The following is a 23,659-nucleotide window of genomic DNA, read 5'->3' on the forward strand; positions in this document are numbered from 1 at the left end:
AAAGTGAACCAGATTTTAAACTATCAACTGATTTTAGACTGAAATCTCTAACCCATCACCCAACAAGTCCTATTAGTCTACAATGAAGAGTGGACGGAAAAGCTTAAAAACACAAAGCCAAGGAAGAGTCATCAAAGAAGGATGCAAAACAATTACCTCAAACTTCACTGAGCCATTTTGTGCAGTGTCAAATGCGTTAAAGAGATAATGTGCGTACATGCTGGCATCTGAAAAACACAAAGGGCACCGATTGGTACAACAGTTGATTATACCCTAATGGCTCTAAGCAACATTCATAACCTTATTTTCCTTCTGTATAAAAACCAACCTTATAGCACTGCCAGATATTCTATGATCTAGTAAATGTTGACATGAACCTGCATATTCCCCATGCCCTCCCTTAAAACAGCCCTGAAATGTAAAAGCTTTTACTACAGTAGAAACAATCTGGATTATGGGGTTGCACTTGAAAGAATGAGCAAACAAAAAAATTCCCAAAAGTGAGTCTGGGGCAAATGGAGTATTAGTTTTGGTGGGAAATGCAACAAAAGCACCAGAGAGCGATTGCAGCACGTGTGCTTCCTTCCTCTACCTTTTTGCTCTGCGTGAGATGCAGCAGAGATTCCCAGGGACTGTCTGACTTCAGAAGGGTCTAGTTGCAGTAACATGAGTTTGGCCCATGACTGTTAAAGAGCAATCTCGTATTTTCATCCTTTTGAATCTTAAACTGCTGGTTTCAGAAAATCTTTTTTATTGAACAGTTTCTATGGCCGTGTGAAGGACGGCTGTTAACTGGGAAGAACAGTCACAGTATACAGAAAAAAAAAAAAAAAAAAATCAAATAGATGTATGACCTTATGACCTTCACTGGCCTGTTCTCTGCTCTGGAGGCAATTCACACTGCTCTCTGCATTACCAGAGCTCACCTTTTCAAGATGGAAGCAACTGACATTAAATTCACTTAATTATTTCATTGCTATTCCAGCAGCCATGCACTTTTTTGTCTTTTCTATTCTTTGCCCCTAGCACAAAGCATTAGTCTAGCCTGAGTGTTCGTATTCAGGTGAAGCCCTGTGCTATGTCAGGTGGAAAGACACAGCATCTTTTTACTCTGATCTCTGTGAAATGATGAAATATTTTCCCATTACTCAAATCCAGGAAATGTAACAGTGTACAGAAAAATACTTAAGTCATTGTCATACGTAAGGACTGAATACACTGGACTTCAGGAAAAAAAGCGGCTAGTACATTTTTAAGAGAAGGATTATGAAATAAAATAGCTCCAGAAGAAAACCATAGATTTATTTGTGAGACACTCCTACAAAAAAACTCCTATTAAGCTAAACTAATCAATAAACTAAAAATATTAAACTAGAGGTCTTTATTTCAATAGTGTATGATGTACATAGATCACTAGCATCATTTGATGATCAGCAAAAATGAAAATCTGTCAAGGAGAGGAGCCCTATGTAACAGAAATATCACAAGCCTGGGATGACACTGCACAAACTTTTTATAATTCAGAGGTACTTTCCTGCATCTGGAATGCACAAGTTTATTTGTATGGAGAGCCATAAAAGTGGAAAAATCTCTAAGGAATCTGAAATCTCACAATTTATGATGCTAAGGTTATACAAACAGTCTGGAAACTAACTGAAAGAAAACAGTGTAAGATATGAAATCACGTCTGCTGTTAAACTGATTTATTATTAAGCAGGGTTGTACTGCCATCAACATTAACCAAGGGAGAACCACATTTCAAGAGAATGGGAGAAAAGAAGAAAGAAGAAAAAAAAGGAAAGAGGAGAGAGGAGAGAGGAGAGAGGAGAGAGGAGAGAGGAGAGAGGAGAGAGGAGAGAGGAGAGAGGAGAGAGGAGAGAGGAGAGAGGAGAGAGGAGAGAGGAGAGAGGAGAGAGGAGAGAGGAGAGAGGAGAGAGGAGAGAGGAGAGAGGAGAGAGGAGAGAGGAGAGAGGAGAGAGGAGAGAGGAGAGAGGAGAGAGGAGAGAGGAGAGAGGAGAGAGGAGAGAGGAGAGAGGAGAGAGGAGAGAGGAAAATCTTTGTCCGTCTCAGTAGAGGGGGGAAAAGTTATCTATCCATGAAAAATGAAGTTTCTGTACCCGATTGTTTTTCACATATGGGAAGGAAGGAGTCACCTGAGGTATGTCGCTTAAGTGAGTTAATGCAGTTACTTAAGCTAACTGAAGTTCCTTGGACTTACTGGAACTTAGGTTGAAAACACAAAACACATCCAGAAATACATTAGGATTAAAAATACTGAATTTTTTGCATATTTGTTAAAAAATTTCATTAAATGGTTGGGAAGATGTTCCTGGTTATTGCAAGGTGGTTGGACGAGACCATTGGGCCATTCCAACCCAAACTATTCTATGATTCTATGATTTTTATAACAGAAACAAAAGGAATAACAGGAAATTACCAAGTCCATACTGAAACGTTATGTCAGCTATTTATAGGTGTGAATCTTTGAGGTCACATGCATTGTAAAATGTAAGCATAACATGTTTCGTTTTGACTTTTACTTGGGAAACCACCTGTTAATGACCTTCTTAAAGTAAATGCACGTGCACACACGCACTCTTGCAGAAACCTCAGTCATCATTCCACAGCAAGCTTATTCTGCAACTACTACAAGGTAGAATATATTCAGAAGGCCTCAAAATCTGTATCTTTGACTAAAAAGCCACTTAAACCCATGAGTCATTTATTTCAATTTGAGAACAGTATCCCCACGGAACATACTGGGTTAGAAGAACATACAGATTCCTGATGTTTTTAAAAGGCAAGAACATACATTTGAGACTTTTAAAATGATACTTTATATATTCTAAAGCATGATGTGACTGTGTCTTAATTAGTCACATAAACACCAAAAATTACCATTTCAGGTAGCACACATCAACTAAGAACTGCTTTAAGGATTTTAGGGAGGTTTTGATTAATTTGCAGGCCAAAATGAAGTCTGGGACTCTTCTGTGCTAGCTATGACACGCACGGCAGCTCGACAGCAGGGAAGCAAGACACACGGAGGGGAAGTGATTTACTTTCTGCCATCCAGAGAGTCAGTACAGCAAAAAGCATCAATCCCCAGTTTCTATCTCAGACTAGTTCACTGTTTACTAGAGAATAAAGAGCTGACAGCCAGGGACAATACTTAACGTGGGTTTGTCCATATTCTTGTGAAATGACTGTTCAAAGGACCTAACAATGTTATTACCTCGCTGTGTTTCTGTTTAAGATCATGCAAAGCTTAAGCTCATTTCACATTTCTTACATTATCTGTAGTAGTTTTGCAGCCAGCTGGCAGTAATGAATGTTAAGGCATGCTTCAATTACCCGACAGACGCAAAGTAATACCGCTTACCTCCATGAGGAAAAAACTGTGCATAGATCTGTTTGAATGTTTCTTCATTAACAACCCCACTAGGACACTCCTGTTGGAAAAACAAAAAAGAAAAACTGAGGAAAAAAACCCAGCTCTATAAACGTTCATTTGGAAAACTCTACAAGCCCGAAGAGAGCAATTAAACAAATCAAATTCCTGTTCTCGCAGTGCTCTGGATGCACAGGCTGCGCAGCTGAAGACATTAAAATAATTCAGACTGCAATTTCATCTTAAGTATCTCATAGACTTGCTTCACCATTATTAACATTTTTAACAACGTTTTCAGCAGTGTTTAATCCCTGCTTTATAGGATGACCCAGAAAGGCAGTTCATGCCTTTTGTCATACAAAGCTCTCATCCAATAATTACAAATAATGTTACTGCCAGCTAACACCTCCCTGTCGAATGCCTCCACATATATGAATTCATTAATCCTCAGCAGAAGACTGCAGCCAGATACCTGACAGCAGCTCCACGGAGGCAAATGGTACATACTATACTCGTAAGTCCTTAGAAACAAGCATTAGTATTAGGCCGAAGAAAACTACATTGTTTTTAACCTGTTTATTTGATCAATGTTCTGTAAACTTCTGAGAAGCCAGAATTTTCTAATTTTCTAACCTGGCAACCTGTGGGGTTATTTTATTTTTAGATGTAAGGCATTTCATTTCACTTTTGGCTGCTTTGAATAAAGGCAAACACTTAGGAAGGAGGTGGAAGATTTTCTGCCCTAAGCTTCCTGACCTAGTAACTAGCGTTCAGGAAGGGAAAAGGGGAGGAATCACGCTTGCTCTACTATGGCCCATGAAAATCCAAGCTGTTGCTATAGTTTGGGGTGGGAGATGCTCCCTGAGCATATTTGCAGAGTCTGGGCGGCACCCGTGAAAAGGGAGAGGTGGCAGCTATGAGGAGCTGAGGTGCTTTACCCTGTAGTGATATCCAAACTGAGTCCTCACATCTTCCCCAGCAGGATGTGGGACCACAGGCAATAGAATAGATGTGTGAAAAATGTAACAAGAACTGTCTCTCAATTTGGTAATTCTGTTTCCTTATTATCAAATCTTTTTATAAACTTAAATTATTTGGACAATTTAAGTAAAACTCAGGAGCAAATTTAGCTTAACTGCAGTGTTTTACCAGCCCCCCAACAGCTCAGTGCTGTTACAACACATGCTCACGTATCAGAGAGTGCCTCAGGCACTGCCAACTGACTATGTGAAATTTTCAATTACACAGAATATTTCCCAGCTGACGACACTCTTCCTCACAAATTTGACTATCGACCAATTCCGAAAACTAAAAGAGTAAAACAATGACACATCCACAGCACTGATCCTTTTTCTCAGAACACAGAATTATAGATACAGAAAAGTCCGCTTTCTTCTGTGTTCAGAAATACCCACTGGCAGAGACACCACAGGCTCTCTCACCTGCTGCAGGGAACAGACAAATAGTTGATCCCAAACCTTCTTCTACCAGCCACTTGTGATTTTGTGGATGTTCCCTTCATTATCTCTTTTCCAGGCTGAAGCATCCCACCTTGAGAAGCATGGAATGCACCAAGCATCCTTTGACAATCCCTTCTCTGCATCTATTTCCACTGTACGCTTTTGGAGATGGCAGTCCAGGACTGCACACCATGTTCAAGATGCCTTACAAAATAACAGAAATTCATTTAAAAGTTCATTCTTCTGTGCCTACGCATCTAGGAGGGCCATGCCTCTGTGCAGAGGGAGGTGTTGTGGGAGCACAAGCAAGCTTAGGGATGAACATAAATGAGTTGGAAGAGCACAGAGCTACAACAGCCTTTACATCCAAACACACTACTGTCACATTACACCTCCTGCAACGCTCTTGGGGTGGAAACCCCTTAATCTCCCTGTAATTCTGTGCTTAGCCTGGACTTCGTTACAGAGCAGGCCTGGGAGTGTGTATCACGGCCCCAGGCAGGTTTGCAAAGCAGGGCAGACACCGGTGCTGCTCCAGGTACTCACCAACCTGGAACTGCCACAGGTGAACACGCTTGCCATGTGTTACACCCCACTCTGCAGAAAGACAAATGCTTATTCTGGTAGCATTACAGCTTGTTGAATTTGAGATGAGTAAACTTAAGAAGTCTATGAGAATCCCTTTGAACTGGTGACACAGAAAGCTGGAGAAAGATTCAAGTCTATGATTTATTTATTGGTGAGTTCTTTAGATACCTTTTAAGAACAAAAACGACTTTGACAAGAAATTCTTCCACCATGAAAAGTCTATGAAGGTAAAAAGGCATTTTTTTCAAGGCTCTGATCTGCCAGAATCACCACTGCTGATCTGCATTCACTAACCACGGAAAAGGACAGAACGAACAAGAGAAATCACTTTATTGTGTGCAAGTGACAGAAGGAGAGTCATGAGGGGTACTTCAGGTGACATCAGAGGCAGTTCCTTAATCACATACCCGTTTGCTATTGAAATTAGGGTGATTAGATCAAGTTCCTTCCTCAAACGCAGAAGAAACCCTGCTGTCTTCTACTCACTATTTGGGTAGAAAACCATCAGTGATTTGGGACAGATCTAGCTAAGTAAAGGATAAATTATTGCTTAAAAAGCCCTGAAATTTTGTTTCAATCCGTCTTCATGGCCTGACAACTGCCCTTCTACTGGTTAGGCTTAAGTGTCCCAAATAAAACCCAAACCTGGCACTGGGACTTGACCTTGCCAGGGCCATCCCTTCTCCACTACTGGTGTTCAGGGCTTGTTCCACAACAAGGGGGTGAAAAGACCAGCTGGATTATCTAAAACCCGTGGCTGCAGGACCAGACTTGGTTTTTTATTTACAGACAAAACTAACAAAACTTTCTAATTCTGTACAGCAGAACTCCTGGTTAGATGGGTAACCTCAAAACATTCCAAAGCTCCTAATAAAACAGCCACTTCCAGGTTTCTTTGTCATGAGAAAAGTGGTTACTTTTTCATCTGTTCATGCCACTTCTAATAAGCTAGAAAGCATTAAAAGAAGAAAAATTCATAGAAGGAAATAGCTACCATTGAAGTATTTTCCCAAAGTTCATGTTTCCTAAAGCTTGTAAACTAATGTATGTTTAATAAATAATCTGATATTTATTTATGGTATCTTTTAATCATAGATCAGATCAAGTATCCTATCAACAGCCATTCTTTGGGTAGAAATTTTCTCCTTGGTCACTGGAGTGCTGCTCCTCCAAGACCCACACCGGGCCTTTGCAGAACTTCACAGTATTTGACCAAATTATCATTCTTTTTAAAACGAAGCCTAGCAGAGAACCTAACCATCCTTTCCAGTATAGCTGTACTGACCAAACACACTCAGTGAAGATGTATTCCTTTCTCTCATCTTGATAAATGCAAGTATTATATTCACTGAGAACCATCACTTCACTGCTTAAAGACAGTCTATAAAGGTAGGAACTGATCATTATTTTCTCTACACTTTCCACAACTGCAGAGTCCCTTAGACCAATTCCAAACTATATTAATAGCCCGTGCTTACTAAGAGCCCCAGCTCACCACCACCAACCCTGAAAACAAAGTTTAAGTCTGCGAAGGGCAGGCACAGAGGAGAGGCTGCTGCTGCAGGCACTCTCCTCACAAAGGCAAGGTCTCCCACAACAGTTTTGGCCATAGTGCCTGATTACATTTTCTGCATTTCCACATAATCCTTATTGCTTCTGATGCTCCATCTGGAAGCCAAATGAAAGTTTGCACCAAACCTCCATGAGCACTGGGGAGAAGCAGCGCTGACACTGATCAGCCTGTTTAGCTCTCTATAACTGGATTGCTTTCAGACACATATGCTAGTACCAATTCATTTGTACTTAATTGATCACAATTTTGTTTTTATAATAGTCAAATAATGCTCAGGAGGCCTCATTAGTGCTACAGTACGACTTAATACAGCTGACTCAAAAGAAATCTCTCTTGTGAAAAGGAGCAGGTAAGCTTAGCATCAGTTTAAAATTCCACTGAAGAAAACAAAGGTTTTACTCATTTAAGAAAAATTTCTTGGCAGTATAAAAAAGCATGGTCCTACTCCATAACATTCATAAAGCCTTCCTTCAACGGCAGCGGGTTAGATTTCAGGGAAATACCACTCATTTCTTTAACCTATGAATTCTTTTAAGCATCTAACAAGAACAGTGAACTTTTTTTTGTACTGTCAAGCATGGAAACAACCCCTCATTTTCAAAAAGCTAACTATATTGGGCATTGGCAGCATGAGTGATGCATTGAATCTACCCTCTCAGACTTCTTTTAAAATACTAAGCCACAAAGGAGCTGAATCCACAACAAAAAACCCACTTCAAACAAAAGTTGTACTTGCTGTTCTTTCTTCTTCTGGAATCAGAAATTAGCTTCATTGATTGCTTTCAAAGATGTGCAATGTGGGCAAAAAGGTAGCATCAGCAGAGCTGAAGTGGGGCTAAATATAACCTGCCATCAGACTGTTCCCAGCTCCCTCGGCCAGCACATGAAAAGGAGCGCTTGGGGGTCACAGTTTGCTAAACTAGAGGTATTAAGTTAACTGACCACAGACAGACTCTACCATATTCTCCTTCAGGAAACACAATCCAGATTTGCATCTCTAAGCTTTCACGCATTCCACATATTTTGTTGCTTTTACTACATCCTCCCAGTTTGAAGATATTTGGGGGATTATTGAAGCATCAAGACGATTTTCCTTGCTCATACTGCTTGCTTTAATCTCCAAAAACCTGATTTCTTACAGATGATTACATCTGATAATACACTCTACTACAGATTTGCTAAAATATTCACACCAAAGCAAGGTAAGAATGTCTCCAACAGCACCTCACTTATTTGGGTTATCTGTTTTCTGATTTAATATTAGAAAAATTTTCCCTTTCCGCTAGAAACCATTTCCCCTAACAGCACAGAACCCCCAGAATTGAACAAAAAAATCCCATTAAAATCCCAATCCTTTTAAATCCATGCACACAATACCAAAGCATTCAAGTAATTAAGAAAAATGGTCTAAATGGGAGGTACTGAATTACTGAACTCAAACCTCTGTCATTGTTGGTCACTTCATCAGTCATCAATTTATCAATTTTCATCTTAAAAATAGTTTCTCATTTTCTTCCCTCCCATTCCGTAACCATTCCCCAAACTTTACTCCTCTGGGGAGTGGAAACTTTCTTCTAATCCCAGCCTATGCCTATTCATGGTCATTTTGTTCCCATGCCAATATTGCCTTTCAGCTCAAACAATTCTCTCTCCTGATGGGATAGTCAGAAAGTATCACTTTTTTTGTTGTTAAACTAAAGCAAGGCAAGATCCACCAGAGGTTATGCTGGTTTTTGCCATCTCTGTTGCCTTGCTTTTGCAGAGCCAAAACTAATCAGGCCAAATACCTTGTGTTAATCTGGCTCTAGGCTGACAACAGCTACCTCCAAGGTGCAAAATACACTATTCCACACAACGCTGAGTGCACCTTGGGGACAGAGATAACTGCTAAGATAAAAGTGAACTTTTGGTCCTGGCATCAAGAGATGCTGGAGGATGACAACCTTTCACAACTGGAAAAGAAGGCTCAAGGCAAAGAGAGAGGGGACATTTGGCCAGGCAGCAAGTACTCTGGCCTGGTTAGTGTGCTCTGCTTCTCTGGAGCAGCAAAGGATCTGAATCTGGGGGAAGCCTCCATCAGTCTGGTGCAGAAACACCAGACCTGACCAGGGACATACTGGGAAGAGACTGGGAAGATTTGGAAGGAGTGGGGAAACAGATTTCAGAGACGAAGAAAGAGTAGGAATAAAAGGACTAAGAATTAGGACCCTGTTCAGCCAGGGCACTAGTCTGGAGGCCACCCCAGGCTGCATTGAACTGCCTTTGGTCAAACACCATCTCCGATCATTAATATCGAACCCTCAGCTCCTGTGACTGCGGCCAGGCTGAGCAGGGCCTCGCTCTCCCTGCGTCCATTATAAATGCCTGTAAATGGCTCTGTGATTATCCAGGTGCAGCCTCATGATTAAACAGGACCTGTGCAATCACTGAGAGCAAGCAGTAACTACAAGCCAGAGAGAGGAAAATGACTGTATTCCCACAGGGATTTTGAATCTCCAGATGGCACTGTAACATCCCTAAAAGCAGTACAACAGCAAATATGGTAACAGCTGAGTCAGTTTGCCTGCTGCGCATAATTACTCATCCCATTGAAACAATGATTTACAGGCTACAAATGCTAAAACTGCCCTTTCATTTCAATTTAAACCTTAGATATTAAAGCTTCATGCATATTGTGTGCAAGGCAGCCGGAAGAAAACAGACTGCTTTGTCCTAACAGCCTGATATCAAACAAGACGTTGCCAGCACTGCCAATTAATACCAAGATCTTCAGTGAGGTCGTAGGAAAGGGTTTCGGTCACAAGTTAAATGCACTTGTCTGTCATTCTTGCCCTGGGATGTAATGCCTCTGTACTGCAAAGCGATAGTACGACTGGGAGGGGCAAGGGGTAGATGTCATGTCTGCTGAGAGCGTGGCAAGGCTGCCTCTCTGTTTGCCGTCGTAGCTGCTGGCACTGCCAGCTCCTTCTCTCAGCACGGAGCAGTGCTCTCCCACACAGGATTCCCACCAAACGCAGCAACACAGAAGGCATTTCGGAGATCTTAGCAAAACACAGCGGTTAAGAACTCTCCGGGTTTATTCTCCCACTGTAGACAGTCGTGTCATATTACACTGTACGTCAACCTCTATTGTCAAGCTCTGTCTCAAAAGCCATAGGATTTCTTGCTGGCTGCCCAAAGCATGAAAAGGTTTCAAAATACCAGTCTTCAGTGGTTAGAAAACTTCAAAGAGGAAACAACCTCCTATGTGCAGCAAAGGCTGCATGAATACAACACAAACAGAAGAATAGAGAAAGCTAAGCTATGCCTTGCCCACTTAAGTGAGTGGTGAAATAAAGGATGAAACCATACTCCTTAGAGAGGTCAAGTGTACATTGCAAATGTGATTCAATCACATCTCAAGAATCTGTCAAAAAGAAAGGCCTTTCTCAATGGCCAGCAGGTTTCCTCTCAACACTGCCTATATTTAAGGTAGCTCAGCTTCATTTTGGCAAGTTTTACCCAATAGATTTGACTTACTCTTTCCCAGAAATGTCAGCACCTCACTGTGACAGTGGCTGAAACGCTGGAGCTGTCCTGCAAGACAATTTAAAATCCACACTGTGTTTATCGAACTGCCTTGATACAGATCTATTAATCACCATGAAAACATCATCTGGCACGAACCACCTGGGTGACTAAATCCAGACCCTGAGGCAACCAAGTAATGAGTATTAATTCTTAAAGGTCCATAAAACATCTGCTCCACATAGCCTCAAAATTCCCTGTTTCTATTCATTCTGATGAGTCCCTGTGAAGCAGCAGAGGTGACCCAGAAGCTTAGGCTCACGGAGCTGCAGACTCCCTGCTCCCAGGGAGGATGTGGCTGGAGGATGGATCACAAAGAGGAGCACGGTGCTGTTCTGCGTACACAGTCATGCCAGCTGGCATGGTTCCTGCTTTCACCTACATCTGTAGCCTTCCTCTTGTCTCCTCAGTCTTGATACCCATTTACTTTTGATTTCTTTTTGGCTCCTGCCACTCCAACCTTATTCCCTACCTTACAGACCTAATGAACTTTAATAACATCCTACTACAAGAATAAGATTTCTCCAGCTAGAGAAAGGATAAAAAAAAACATCCTGGGCAGCTAATCACAAGCAAACAGTACTGCTCATATTTGAACATGAGGAACTGACAGCAAGAATTAAATAAGTAACCAAAAAAACATTTTCAAGTTATCTTGAAGTACAGGCCCAGTTAAGGAAATTGCAGTGTGATTACTGACATTTGGGGAACACATTTGATGAGAATATTCCATGCCAAATATTCACCCAAGCCCAGTTTTAGGCAGATTACGGTGTCATAAATATTAGATGGAGAGGCAGATTGTGCTCATTTCACTACGGTAAGGGAGCTCTAGCACAAAACTCTTAATGTTTAACAGGGGAATGATACAAAACGCAGCTGAGCAGTTGAGGCTGGTGGGGGACATACATACTAGACTTGGTTCACCACAGTGCTGTTCTTACATTTTTAAATCCTCTGTAAAGCACTTGAAGTTCTCTTTTAGTGAAATTGGTTTGTGCTTCAAGCTGTTCCAGTCCTTCGGGTCTATGGCACACCGTAGTCATTTCTAATTCATCTTCAATTTTATCTGAAAGAGAAGACAGGAAAAATACTTATTTTGGTTGTTACCTTTGCTCTATGAACATGGTGGATAGGACAGACTGGATTTCAGGGGCAGTAGAGAAAAAAGAAACCATCAACAGAACTGATCTGTGTAGACCGTTTTCAACCTCCTGAAAGCAAAATAAAAGCCATACTAGTAAAGCAATAGCTCATATTTCTTACTGGGCTGCCAATTAGCACTCCCATTAACAAAGCCAAAATTGGGAGTGAGAACAGAAGGGCAGGCAGCAGATACATTGCTCCAAAAGGCAACACCAGATATTTCTTATCTAAATATTGAACCAGCACAAAGGAATAGGCCTTTCAGAGTACTAGCTTTAAAAAAAGCTGTGCAAATATAAGTGAGAGAGCAGACATGCTTAAGCATATTAGACAACCACATTATGCTGAGGGTAAACAGTGAGGGAAACTCTTCTGTGTGCTAACCAAAAAGCTTGTTACAGAGACACTAAAGGTCACTTTAATCCTAAGAGAAATTCAAATGATGTCCCTAGTTGCTGAATCTGGAATGAATCCAGCTTGCGTTTATGTGGAGTTTTTGGGGAAACAGATGATCAACAAAAAATACTTATGTGCATTTTATTCAACAGGTCACTCACTCTCCCACAAGGAAGAAAAACCAACTTGAGACATATCCCATCCTGTATTACTGTAATCTCACCTCTTTTTTGATGCATGTTTTTACCTGTCAAGCCCATTTGCCCAGCAGCGTAGGTAATACCAAAATTTATACAGAAGCTTAGCGTATGTCAGTTTGAGAGCCTTTAAACTTCAAGGACCAGATGCAAGTTTGAGCTGACATGAAAATCCCATCTTCATCCAGAAGTTGTTTGGCATAAAAGCTAACACTCTCCTTATTATCAAACCCACACACCTTTTCCCCTGCAAAAATGTTTTAGGTTATTGGGCTCAAGTATTATATAGTAAACTCCTGCTGAAAGGCAAGGATTTCACAAGAAGTGCACAAGGAAATGGAGTCACTCTAAATAGAGGAAAGGCATCAATTCAGAGCAGAGTGCTCAGTGAAAGAACGAATTAGAATAAAGCTATCTTTTCATAAGCTAGCTTTGTTCTGTACATACACATGAAGGTTAAGGGAAGACACACATCAGTGAGTTATAACGGTTAATTAACATTGGTTCATTGTTTCAATATTAGGAAATCAGTTTGAAATACTGGTGAATTCAGGATGAGCCATCCTCCTAATTCTCCGTGCCTGGAGTTTCAGTCAGCATTTGTGGGGCTTGAGCAGTGAAAATACATGCCTAAATACTGTTTCTCAAGGGAGAACAGTATTGCACAGCAAGGGAACAAAGGTAAGAGACAGCATGGGACAGAAGGAGAGTATCACAACCATTTATGATGCAAAAAAATCACTAAACGCTGGCAAGTGGCCAGAAAAGGTCTGAAGGAGACCTTTTCCACATGAAGGGGACATGAAGAGTCTAGAAATTATAGCTCCTGTTAGAGGAAAGATGAAGAGAAAGAATGTCTGCTACAAGAAAAAGAACAGATAATATGAAATTAGGGGGAAAAGCTATTTTCTTTGAAAGGGAACACGTCACAAGATGAAGGAATGCAGAAGAAGCTGTAGAGAGAAAGAAAAGTGGGGAAGAAATTACTTAAAATGAGGGAATGGGAACGAGTGGTTGAAAAAAAAAAAAAAAAAAAGAGAGAGGAAATCCATTTAGAAGGAAGCCAGGTTAGGGAGACTCATCACCAATCCATACATTATGTAGGAAGTACCTTGTTTACCTTTGGTTAACCATAAGTTACCTAAACCTCTTTGCAAAACTCATGTAACCTCAGACTCCTTCTCCTGTATCTCCCTGCTGGCCCTCAATGCAATAAGCAGTTTACACATGACCTCGGCAGTTGTTTTGTTTTTCCATAGGGAGCCATAAATTTTGCAGTGTGCTGTATAACAGCAAGTTAGGCTCTGAACTTTTCTCTCCTCTCTAACACACCCAGCTTTTCACTGACGTTTCCTACTGATAGAGTCACTCTAAAGTTATTTAGAACTTCAACCATTGTAAAATTTAAGTGTAAAACAGTGGTCGTCTAGTCTTTATATTCTACAATATAATTCAACGGAGAGAAAAAAACAATAATCTATGCAACCCTAAGTGGTGAGGCTAATGAGGGAAGCCAGCCTGTTGGATCACTCATGCTTGGTTTTATTTACGTTCCTACAATGCGGCTGTTCACGTGGTTTCTACAGAGGCAGGAAAGGTCCAGCTGAGAAAAGTCACGGTCTTTGCAAAAACATTTTTATATGACTAATTTTTTGTGGGTATTTTATTTGCCATATACTTCTTAAGCAACCATTAATCCAAAACACTAATTGGAATTTGTGATACAATTCTAAAAACCAAGTAATTAAAGAAAAAGGTCTCGCTCATGGAAAACTTGCTCTATAGCTCCGTGATAGTTTCAAACAAAATCTGCAGAATTACAGCTCAAAACTCCTAGTTCTTTGCCTTATCCAGATGTCTTTTATATGAGCAGAGCCAAAATTAGGGTGTTGGAATTATTTTTTAAAAATATTCTTGAATAAAGTATTACTTGGCGAACATCGTAATTTAATAATGGTACATTGTCTTTTGACAATACCAGCCTCATTCAGTGAATCATTATTTCAAACGAGTGCAATTTGCCCTCTTCAGCTTGTCCTGCAAGAATAGGTTTTTCCAACAATCAGTTTATGAGCCTTGGGTCCCACAGGGCAGATATTTCTATGTTAAAAATAAGCCAGATTATTGTTGCAGATTTGATTCCATTTCCCATGCTGAGAAATGTGTCTCTTTTCTTTATAACAAGCTACAGAAAGGAAATTATGAAAAATTCATCCCTTTCAAAGGAACACACTATTTTTTCCTTCCTTTGTCTATTCCACAACCAGCATTAATCTGAGCCTCTGAAGAACATCTGATGGTTCCCTGCAGGTTAATCCTTTCATCTGCTTCCTCTTCCTTTCCCAAGGGAAAGGTTTTGGATCTTAGCAAAAAAACTTGTGAAGCTTTAGATCTGGCCAAGGGGACACTCAAAATGACACCAGACCAACAATTTTCCAGTAAACACACTGTAAAAACGATAGAAATTGTTCCTTCAGTGGAATATGCCCCGATTGCAACAGAGCAGTCCTGGGCTCTTCTTGGAGCCTCACCGCAGAAAATAAATATAGGAAAGATTTGTTAGTTCTTTTTGTCTATTGCTTGCCAACAAAGAGATATTTTCAACAGTGTTTCATGATAATACCTGTTTTAAAAGAGAAAACTTATTTTTAGGAGTAACTACTTCACATTAATAGGCCTCACAGGTCAAACATTCCCTCCCTTGTGTTCACACCAGATATCTGCGTTTAAACTTTTCTCAGTTGTCATCCCTTTTTCAAAGATTTCCCTTCAGCAACGTCTCTGTTCATCCCTCCTCGGTGAAAGCCCACAGCGGGGACAGAGCTCGGAGCAGGGAGCACCCGTCGCCGGAGACCTAAGGACACAAACTGCTCTTCCGCGCAAATCAATCGTTTCCAACTCAATAGTCCCCACCCCCACAAAGATTTTTTTTCTCATTGTTTCCTTTCAGTGTTTTATCTTAAGTCAGCTCTTTTAAACCTTTCTCTTCTATTCTCTTGACACCCTATAAATTAACCACAGTAACCTAAGTGGCAAAAAAGGAGACTGTCACTTCCTCATCTGCCCTTGCCTTTTATCATGTATATTGTATTTCCTCTTATTTACATTTTCATTATCACACTGGCTCAGTCCCTCCCAGCTCTTCAGGGATGTCACTCTATGAAACATGAGCCCTTGCATTTATAAACACTGCAATTTTATTAAACTGAAGCTCACTTCATGGTGGTGAGTGCAAGCAAAAGCATATATACATAGATATACATATGCAAATTTAAAGTTTTATTGGAAAGCATGGTGTTAAGATATTTTATCTAATGTCATGTTCTTCATCACTGTTGCCTTGTTTACAGCTTGCTGAGCACCCCCAGAGATTTTTGAGCGTGGGAAACAGGCGCGCCACTGGTTTGAAATTAATTCTCTTCAATTTGCAAGCGCACGAACAGACCTAAGGACTGACTGCAGACACTGCAAGGGACACGGTGGTCACCTCCCCAGCTGAGGTGACACATGTGACAAGCCACAGCAGAGATGAGATACAGCTGTTGCTCACAGCATCCTTTCTGAGCTGGAACCAAGCCCAGCCCTGCTTGGAGGGTATACCCACTTCAGAGTCTGGGTACCATACACCCGGTTAGGGAGAACTTGAACCTTAGCAAATAGGTCCAAATTTATTATTATGGATCTCAAAGCACACTTTTATTTTATTTTTTCCCAGCACTTGTTGAAATCATCCCTGGATGAATCCTTTCCACCCCAGACACCTGCAGCCGGTTGTGTTCTCGACTTAAGTTCACCTGCACTGTTTAGCTGGTGCAGAACACACTTGAGCATTTTTAAACTGTTTTTCTTGCAACGCGTTTAAAACTGGAGGAATGGGAAGTAGCACTTTCTGATTTAGAACTTGCTTCTGGCCATATTTTTTATGGCTGCTTTAATAGCAGGATATGAAGTCTGGGTCTGGTAGAAGCACCTGTGTTAATCTTACTCCAAAGTAGGTCCAGATTATAATAATTAGTCAATTTTGCATTTTTGTGGAAAATATCATTGGTATTTGCTTAGCCCATAGGATAGGCACATTTTGTATATCAAATAAAATAAACAGTGCCTTCACTTTACAAAGAAAAATAATCCTGGCATACTTGCGTGCACATGCATATTTTATGGATTGTTGCTAATGAAAGATATTGTATTTCATTTCTCTGCTGCTTGCTCAAGAGCAGAGAATGAATTTTCATTAGAGTAGATCAATATTTTAACTGAATACACTTTAGAAATTACTTAACGAGGCTTGGTTTATACATCCTTTCATATTTGTTCTAATTTTACCTTTTGTTATCTTTACAATTTGAAGATTTCCGTACTTTGCCTGCCTGCAAATGGCCCTGTGTTTCACTGCTGTAACTTTCCTGAACAGATTTTGCATTTCTTTAAGTGATAAACTGGAGTAATTTAAGCCTATTCATGTAAAAGCTGTCTTGTACATCTACATGCCTACAGACAAAATTGCTTCATCATTAAGGAAAACAGATTTCCAACCACAGCTGACTCCCAGCAGAGGGACTCAGTCCCTCCCTTACCCGTGGTAAAGACAAGAAGTCTATTGATTTTGAAGGAAAATGACCTGCTCCAATATTTCACTTTTCCAGATCTTTCCATTCCATTGGACACAGGCACATTTGCCTGCCAGGTTATGGAAAATACATTGTCCATTTGTCTTAAAAACACGTAGGTAATGTAATGTAATGTACATCCAAGCCAGCTACACAACCTCAGGCACTGCCTAAAACCAGTTCCTACACGAGCAACACCGGTTTGAGACCCACTCAGTAACTTGCCACCACTATCAGCGGAAGGCAGACGACGTGCCCCTGTTACAGCACAGAAGTTGAGTCCTAAAATCCTCTGCTGACAGCACATCTTTCTAGTGTTCCCTTTAGTGACCTATTTCCATGCAAAAACACCCAATCAATATTCTTCAGCTCCAACAATCCTGTCCTCATAAGCAGGACAGATCAAATTGGTCACAGACAATGCCAAAGTTGTATTCGTGTACTATAAAATAGAAAACAATCATGTGTTATTTACCAGCTGCTCTCTCAGCTCTGGTTTTGAACAGCCATTGGCCCCAAATTTATTAACCGGCCCATCCTTCCTCTCGCTGGCAGCTGCCTCCACACAAGCAACATCTTGCACAAAAGCAGAGGGTTGGTTTCCCTGGGCCAAACTCACCAGTGAAACACAAGAAACAAACACCCTTCCCACAGCGGCCACCTAAAATACTGCAGCATTTCCAGCCCTTCAACCTACGTGCCTGACAAACGAGCAAGAGCAATGTCTCACTGCATCGTTAGAGCTGGCCAAGGACAACCCAAGGCCTAAACCAGAATTTAAAGGGAAGGTGTAAATGATGATTTAATAAAAATGCAAATGACCCTGTCCCTTGCTTCCAAAGGCTGCAAGGTGAAACCGTGTAATGCCAGGCTCCGTGGCTAATGGGAGAAATTTGAAAACATGTTGCTTATAATAAATTCACTTTTTGTTAAAGAAAAAAAATGAAGACGTAAAATACAGCTAATGTGCCCAGTGTTAATTGTAAAACTGACAAGTATTAGATGAAATGGGTAATTTTACAAATACAGCAGAAGGGGATTAAATTATGTGCAAGAATTATTAGACCGCATCTTATTTTTTATTAAAAAAACATTAGCTACATTTTAGGAGCAAGGACCTGAAGAAAAAATTAACTCTAGTTTATCCATGACATCTTTGAAATTAATCTCCAGACAGAATACTTGCTTGGCCAGATCCCGCAGGAAATAGATCCTGCCTATGGGAAACCAATTGCAAATATTTGAAAATTTCATGAAGAGAAATAACTAAAGGCCTGAGTCCATAAATGCTCATTATGGCAGCAAGTTACGGGAATGGGAGTCAGGCGAGATGCTGTATTACTGATGCAGACCTCACACGTTGGCTTCAGCATTCCCCCACCAGCACAAGCGGGAGCTGTAGGAAATACTGCTTTTATGAAGTCCTTCGAGGTCTGTGGTTCCAGATCCCCGGGCCAAAGGCAGCAACCGAGTTCAGCTCCACTATCTGGAACAGTGAAAATATTTCTGTGCAGTTCCCTGTGCTTCCACCAACACAAAATCTAACCCTTAGTCTTTAAGTGACCCCAGCTGGCAAATACTTACAAATGAACAAGGGCAGCATGGCAGATAACACCGCCATTGTGGCCTTGTTCCTGCTGACGTTCCCAGATTGACAGCTCAGACAGGACTTAAAAACATGTATCTGCACATTTATGTATCCTAAGAAAAGGGTTAAGTAAAACCTGCTCATGGCAAACAACAATAAAAAAATGGCACTAAGATACCTGCTGAAGTATCAAATATTAAACACGTTTAATTTAACTTCAACAGTCCTTTATTAATAAATTATTATTAATAATAGTATTATTGCCTGGCTGGAGAGATCAACTTCCACATCAAAGGGACTCTCCAGCCAATAAAACAGTAAGTAACCGATGTCCCTTCATCCACTCCCTTTTCCTGAAATGTTTTTTTTGACTCCTTCAGGTCCATTTTCACCACTAAATCAGCAACATCAAATTCATTACACAGCCAAGCTGGGCAAGGTTGTTATGCCTGTGTGAACCTGCAACACCACCAGCTGCAGAGAAAAACTACACAAAAACTCAACACTCCATAAAATTCTGAGATTTAATTTAAAAAATAGAATTTTAAAGATTTCTTGGCTAATCCTTGCAATGCTCTATGCAAAATGTCATCTATAAATCCTTTTGTCTGCCCCTATACTCCTTTAATTAATTTCACAGTAGTACATAGGGAAGTCAGAACAAGGTTATACTCTGACAAAGGAGATGCAGGAATAGTGAGAGGCCATGGGTACCTCCAAAATGTCTTTCTGGCACACAACTAAGGCCAGGTACAATAATTCAAACAAGAACTACACAATGTCAAATTTGACTTTAAATGTTCCTGCAGACACTGCATTAACTCTACTCATCATTAGAAATAGCTTTGCTGTGGCCATTCCCAGGGTAGGAGACAGCAGGGTGTCCGTCCTTCCAGTGCACTGGACTTTACCTGGGACAGCACTTACTTTTCAATTTTCCTTGTGCATTCCCACCTGCCTGTAGCAACATTTATAATGGAAGCAGCTTGTCAAAACAGGTGGAAAAAATCACTGAAAACATATTGGGTGCTTTGCTGCTTTTCCACGGTGATGCTGCAGAAAATGTGCTTTTGGGACAAGGGCTTTCCTCCAAGCAGCTGTTCAAAGGCAAATTTGCAAAAAAAAAAAAAACACCAAAAAACAACAAAACAAAAAAACCACCCAAACTCACTAGAAAGGTAAGAAAATTTCTTCCCTGTGATGATTTTTGGAAAATTGCCACTAATACCACCTCAAAACTTTACGTGGAGAGTACCTGAATGGCTAAATACCTGACTTAGCACATCATGCGATAGAGCACACAGAAGGACCTGGAGGTTGAGTAAAAGCTGGGACTGCCTTCATCAGAGGGGTCTCCGCTGCTCCCCAGGCTGCAGCCTTACCCAGGAACTGGGCAATTTTCAAACACCTTTAATTTTGTTTGCTGCCAGCGTGGAAAATTAGAACAAACTCAGCCAGAGGGAACCTGTTTCCTGGCTTAAGAAAACTTGCTGCAAAAATTATATGACCGATCGAGTCAAACTGGTGTAAATTTTACCTCTCTGATACACGTAAAACCATCGGGCAGGGTCTAGGAAAAAGTAAGAAAAAAAATTAACAAAAACAAAGTGACAACCATACACAGCTTTGTCTTTTGTTAATTTTAAGGTGACATTGGATGTGTTCTGCAATGTGCCATAGGATCCCCTTTCCCAGTGACAGTAGGATCGTTTCCAGGTGTATTTTACATGGTTTTTTTTTCCTGAATTACCTCTTTCCTCACCCCAAGGGGCAGGAAAGGAAGTCAGAGCTTGCTGTCCCCTGCATGACCACGGAACTCGGGGCAGCAGGTGAAGGGAAGCATGCACAGAGTCATGCATCCATGCAAGCATCCATGCGTAGCAATGCAGCAGTCATCCTGGCAACTCTGATAAGGGGTAAGGAGGACTTTGCATGCAATTTTGGAAGTCTGATAAGGGGCAACAAGAGGGGCCCGCAGCCTTCTGCTTCCTCTCCACAGCTTAGCTCTTTGACAGCCTGTAGAAATAAAACAGTGATTAGAAACAGTGAAGAAGTCTCAGGTGGTCTGGAAGCCTCTAACTGCTGCTCTTTGCAGTCCTTGTCACTTGCAACATGGTTATTTTGTATTATCTCACACCCCCTGGGAGAAAATTTCATTAGCAAATTAGGTTAAAAGTAAAATAAATAAATAAATAAATAAATATTTTGAAGATATGTATATGGCTTCTCATGGCATCAGATTTCTTTATTGGAGAACTGGGTACACAATACTATCTACAATAACCTGCAAAAGGCACAGAGTTTGGGTCAAAATATTACTACCTGCAGTGCAGGAATGGAGAGAATTTACTCTCCATTGGAGTATTAAAGCATCTGGCTGCAGCCAAAACTTGCAGAAGTATTAGAACACAGCTTCCTAACAGCATCACCTATACAATGAGAAAATGCCTGGTCAGACAATATTGCTGAGTTGTAGTGCTTGGCCTCACTAACTCTGGCTCAGCTTTCCTCTGTCCGAGGAAGGAACAATTAAAGAAAAAACCAAGACCAACACGAGAAAGCGAGTGTGGCTGCTACAGTTGGCTGCAGCAGTGCAAGAGAGACAGTGATACTGAGGACAAACATATGAAAGGATCAATAACAGAACTGAATCCTGAATGGCTGACTGAGGATATCATTCACAGATTAACGACTACAGAAACCTCCACACTTTTCCCTTTTGAACTGAAACTTGGAAGAATACTTGCAAGAGAAGCTGGTCTCAAGAGCAAAGAGCCTACAAACAACCCTGGATTTAAATCGTGTACATCGAGCACAACACACACTAGAGACGGAGCAGTACGTACTAGGAGCTTTACTGAAAGCATATAAAAACAATCAGTAAAATTTAATAAACTCCACTGCACCACATGCAATATCACGTGACTTTTTAACCTTCTTGATCCACCAAGACAGGTTTGCAGTAAATAAAGAGAATGAGCAGGTTGCTTAAAGAGGCCCTGAGTCTCTGCTGAAGCAAAAGGCATTGAACCATTAGCCATGTAATCACCCACCGCCAGGGAAACCCCACTTTGCTGGGTAACCTGAGGACAGGGAAAAAAATAATCTCCCGCTTCAAGTCTAATAAGGATAGTTCTAAATTTGCATATTAACACCAGCTGCAAACTAATTTCCATTGACGAGAACAAAGAAATGTAAATGCAGTCATTAGAGAAAGCATTATAATACTGTCCTGATTTAGTAAGGGAGAAATCAATGAATAAAAAGAGCTGGAGAACATGGAGAGGTCCCAATGTAAATATTGGGCTTGAAAAGATGAAGATGCACCCGAGATGATTAACAGATAGCAGGAAGACAATAGATGTGCTGCAAAAAAACCAGAAAGATGATCTATTTTTCTGTATTGGGTAACCTTGTGGGTTATTAAACTTTAGACTGCAGGACTGCTGGACTGTTTATTACGAGGAAGAGGAGGCTGAGGGGAGACCTCATCACTCTCTACAACTACTTGAAAGGACACTGTAGAGAGGTTGGTGCTGGTCTCTTCGCACAGGTAATTAATGACAGAACGAGAGGGAATGGCTTCAGGCTCCAACAGGGTAGGTTTAGACTGAACATTAGGAAAGAATTTTTCACAGAAGGAGTGGTCGGGCATTGGAATAGGCTGCCCAGGGAGGTGGTTGAGTCACCATCCCTGGATGTGTTTAAGAGACATTTAGATGTGGTGTTGGGGGATATGGTATAGGGGAGAACTTTGTAGGCTAGGGTAGATGGTTGGACTCGATGATCCCAAGGGTCTCTTCCAACCTAGACGATTCTATGATTCTATAATACCTCTGGATAGAAACAGTGTTTTCTTTTCCTCTTTACGGAGATAGGAAAAAAGACCTTAAAGAGAAATAAAAAAAAATGCTTCTTGTAACAATGTTTTTCTTCACTGTATGAAAAACTTCACAGAGTCAGCTTTCAAGGATTCAACTGCAAATTAATTCCCTTCCGGATTATTAAAATTATAACTGAGAGGTTTTGGTTCACGGTCTGTATTTTGTACTTAACACTGAATTGCTTTTTTGAAAAACAGCACTTTTCAATAAACTCAACAAAAAAATTAATCATCATCTCAAATTCATATGCTTGTGTCTACTTCACATATTGAACAGTACAAACAGGAGAAACTACAATGTTGTTACGACCACTTATAAAACCTCTTTTAAAACATGTAGAAGCAGTTACTGAGGACTTGGTTATTTGTCTTCTCTTCCAATAGGACTCATGATTATTATTCCTCCCCCTCCCCAGCTTATGGATTACTCTCTGGTCAGTGAAATAGAGCAATTTCTGAACAACTGTGGGTTAATGAAAAAGGAAATAACTTGGAATAAACTCAGTTCATAATTTCTGAAGATTATTTCTAACATGTTAGCGTTTGTTTACAAAGAGCAGGTAATGCCATAACCAGTCCACCGGGGCTGTGCACGTGGAATGGGACTGCCCACCTGTGCCTGACCGGGGTGAGCTGCAACAGAACTGTAAGAGCAAAGCCAATGTAAGACTCTACTTAAACCATACAAATCCAGTTGCTTTTTTTTTTTTTTGATGTAATTTGACTTCAAATATTTTCTTTCCTTCATAGCCTAAAGAAAGTTGAAGGAAAACCAAACACAAACCTTGCAGGTACCAAAATAAGATGTGGAAAGCAGTGACGGAAAAATGGAGAAAAGACAGGATGAATTTTCAGCCACATAATCCTGTTTCAGCAGTGGCATGCTAGTAAGAGGGTTAGATTTCCCCTGAGACATCTGCATGGCAGCATTTTTTATTTGTGCCCATGCCCAATCTGCTGAAAGTTCAGAAACTATCTGAACAACAGTGAATTTTACGTTGTTCTAATTGTTCGGGCTGGAAGCCATTACACACCCCAACATTAGTGTTTGACTTTGTTCCTAATCTGAGAAAATAAACATGCCAGACAGTATTTATTTCAATGCAAAACCCAATCCTGGTGTAGAGCAGAGTTCTGGTACAAGGTAAAAAGAAGATATTTTCCTTTTTGTCTCACTTTTAGGAAACGGGAGCACTAGGGTGCTGTAGGATGTGATGGGACACTGAGCTGGCCAGAGGTACAACTACGCAGGTCTCTTGT

The 23,659-nt window shown here is 40.7% G+C and overlaps 1 protein-coding gene across 3 annotated transcripts in view; it reads right to left on the reverse strand.

Annotated features, from left to right (window-relative positions):
- Positions 1-23,659, reverse strand: part of KCNIP1 (potassium voltage-gated channel interacting protein 1) — a 282,480-nt gene that overhangs the window by 8,201 nt on the left and 250,620 nt on the right. For 2 of the 3 annotated variants that reach the window (XM_074155392.1, XM_074155391.1), the window contains 3 exons: positions 11,524-11,648; positions 3,383-3,452; positions 157-227 (listed from right to left, as the gene is read on the reverse strand). In XM_074155392.1, coding sequence (XP_074011493.1) covers positions 157-227; positions 3,383-3,452; positions 11,524-11,648 — 266 coding nt within the window. Of the gene's footprint in view, positions 1-156; positions 228-3,382; positions 3,453-11,523; positions 11,649-20,053; positions 20,070-23,659 lie in introns of those variants that run through there. The other variant, XM_074155393.1, reaches the window with a different exon arrangement.

The sequence above is a fragment of the Numenius arquata genome, chromosome 11, assembly GCF_964106895.1.
Source record: "Numenius arquata chromosome 11, bNumArq3.hap1.1, whole genome shotgun sequence".
In the NCBI taxonomy this organism is placed as follows: domain Eukaryota; kingdom Metazoa; phylum Chordata; class Aves; order Charadriiformes; family Scolopacidae; genus Numenius; species Numenius arquata.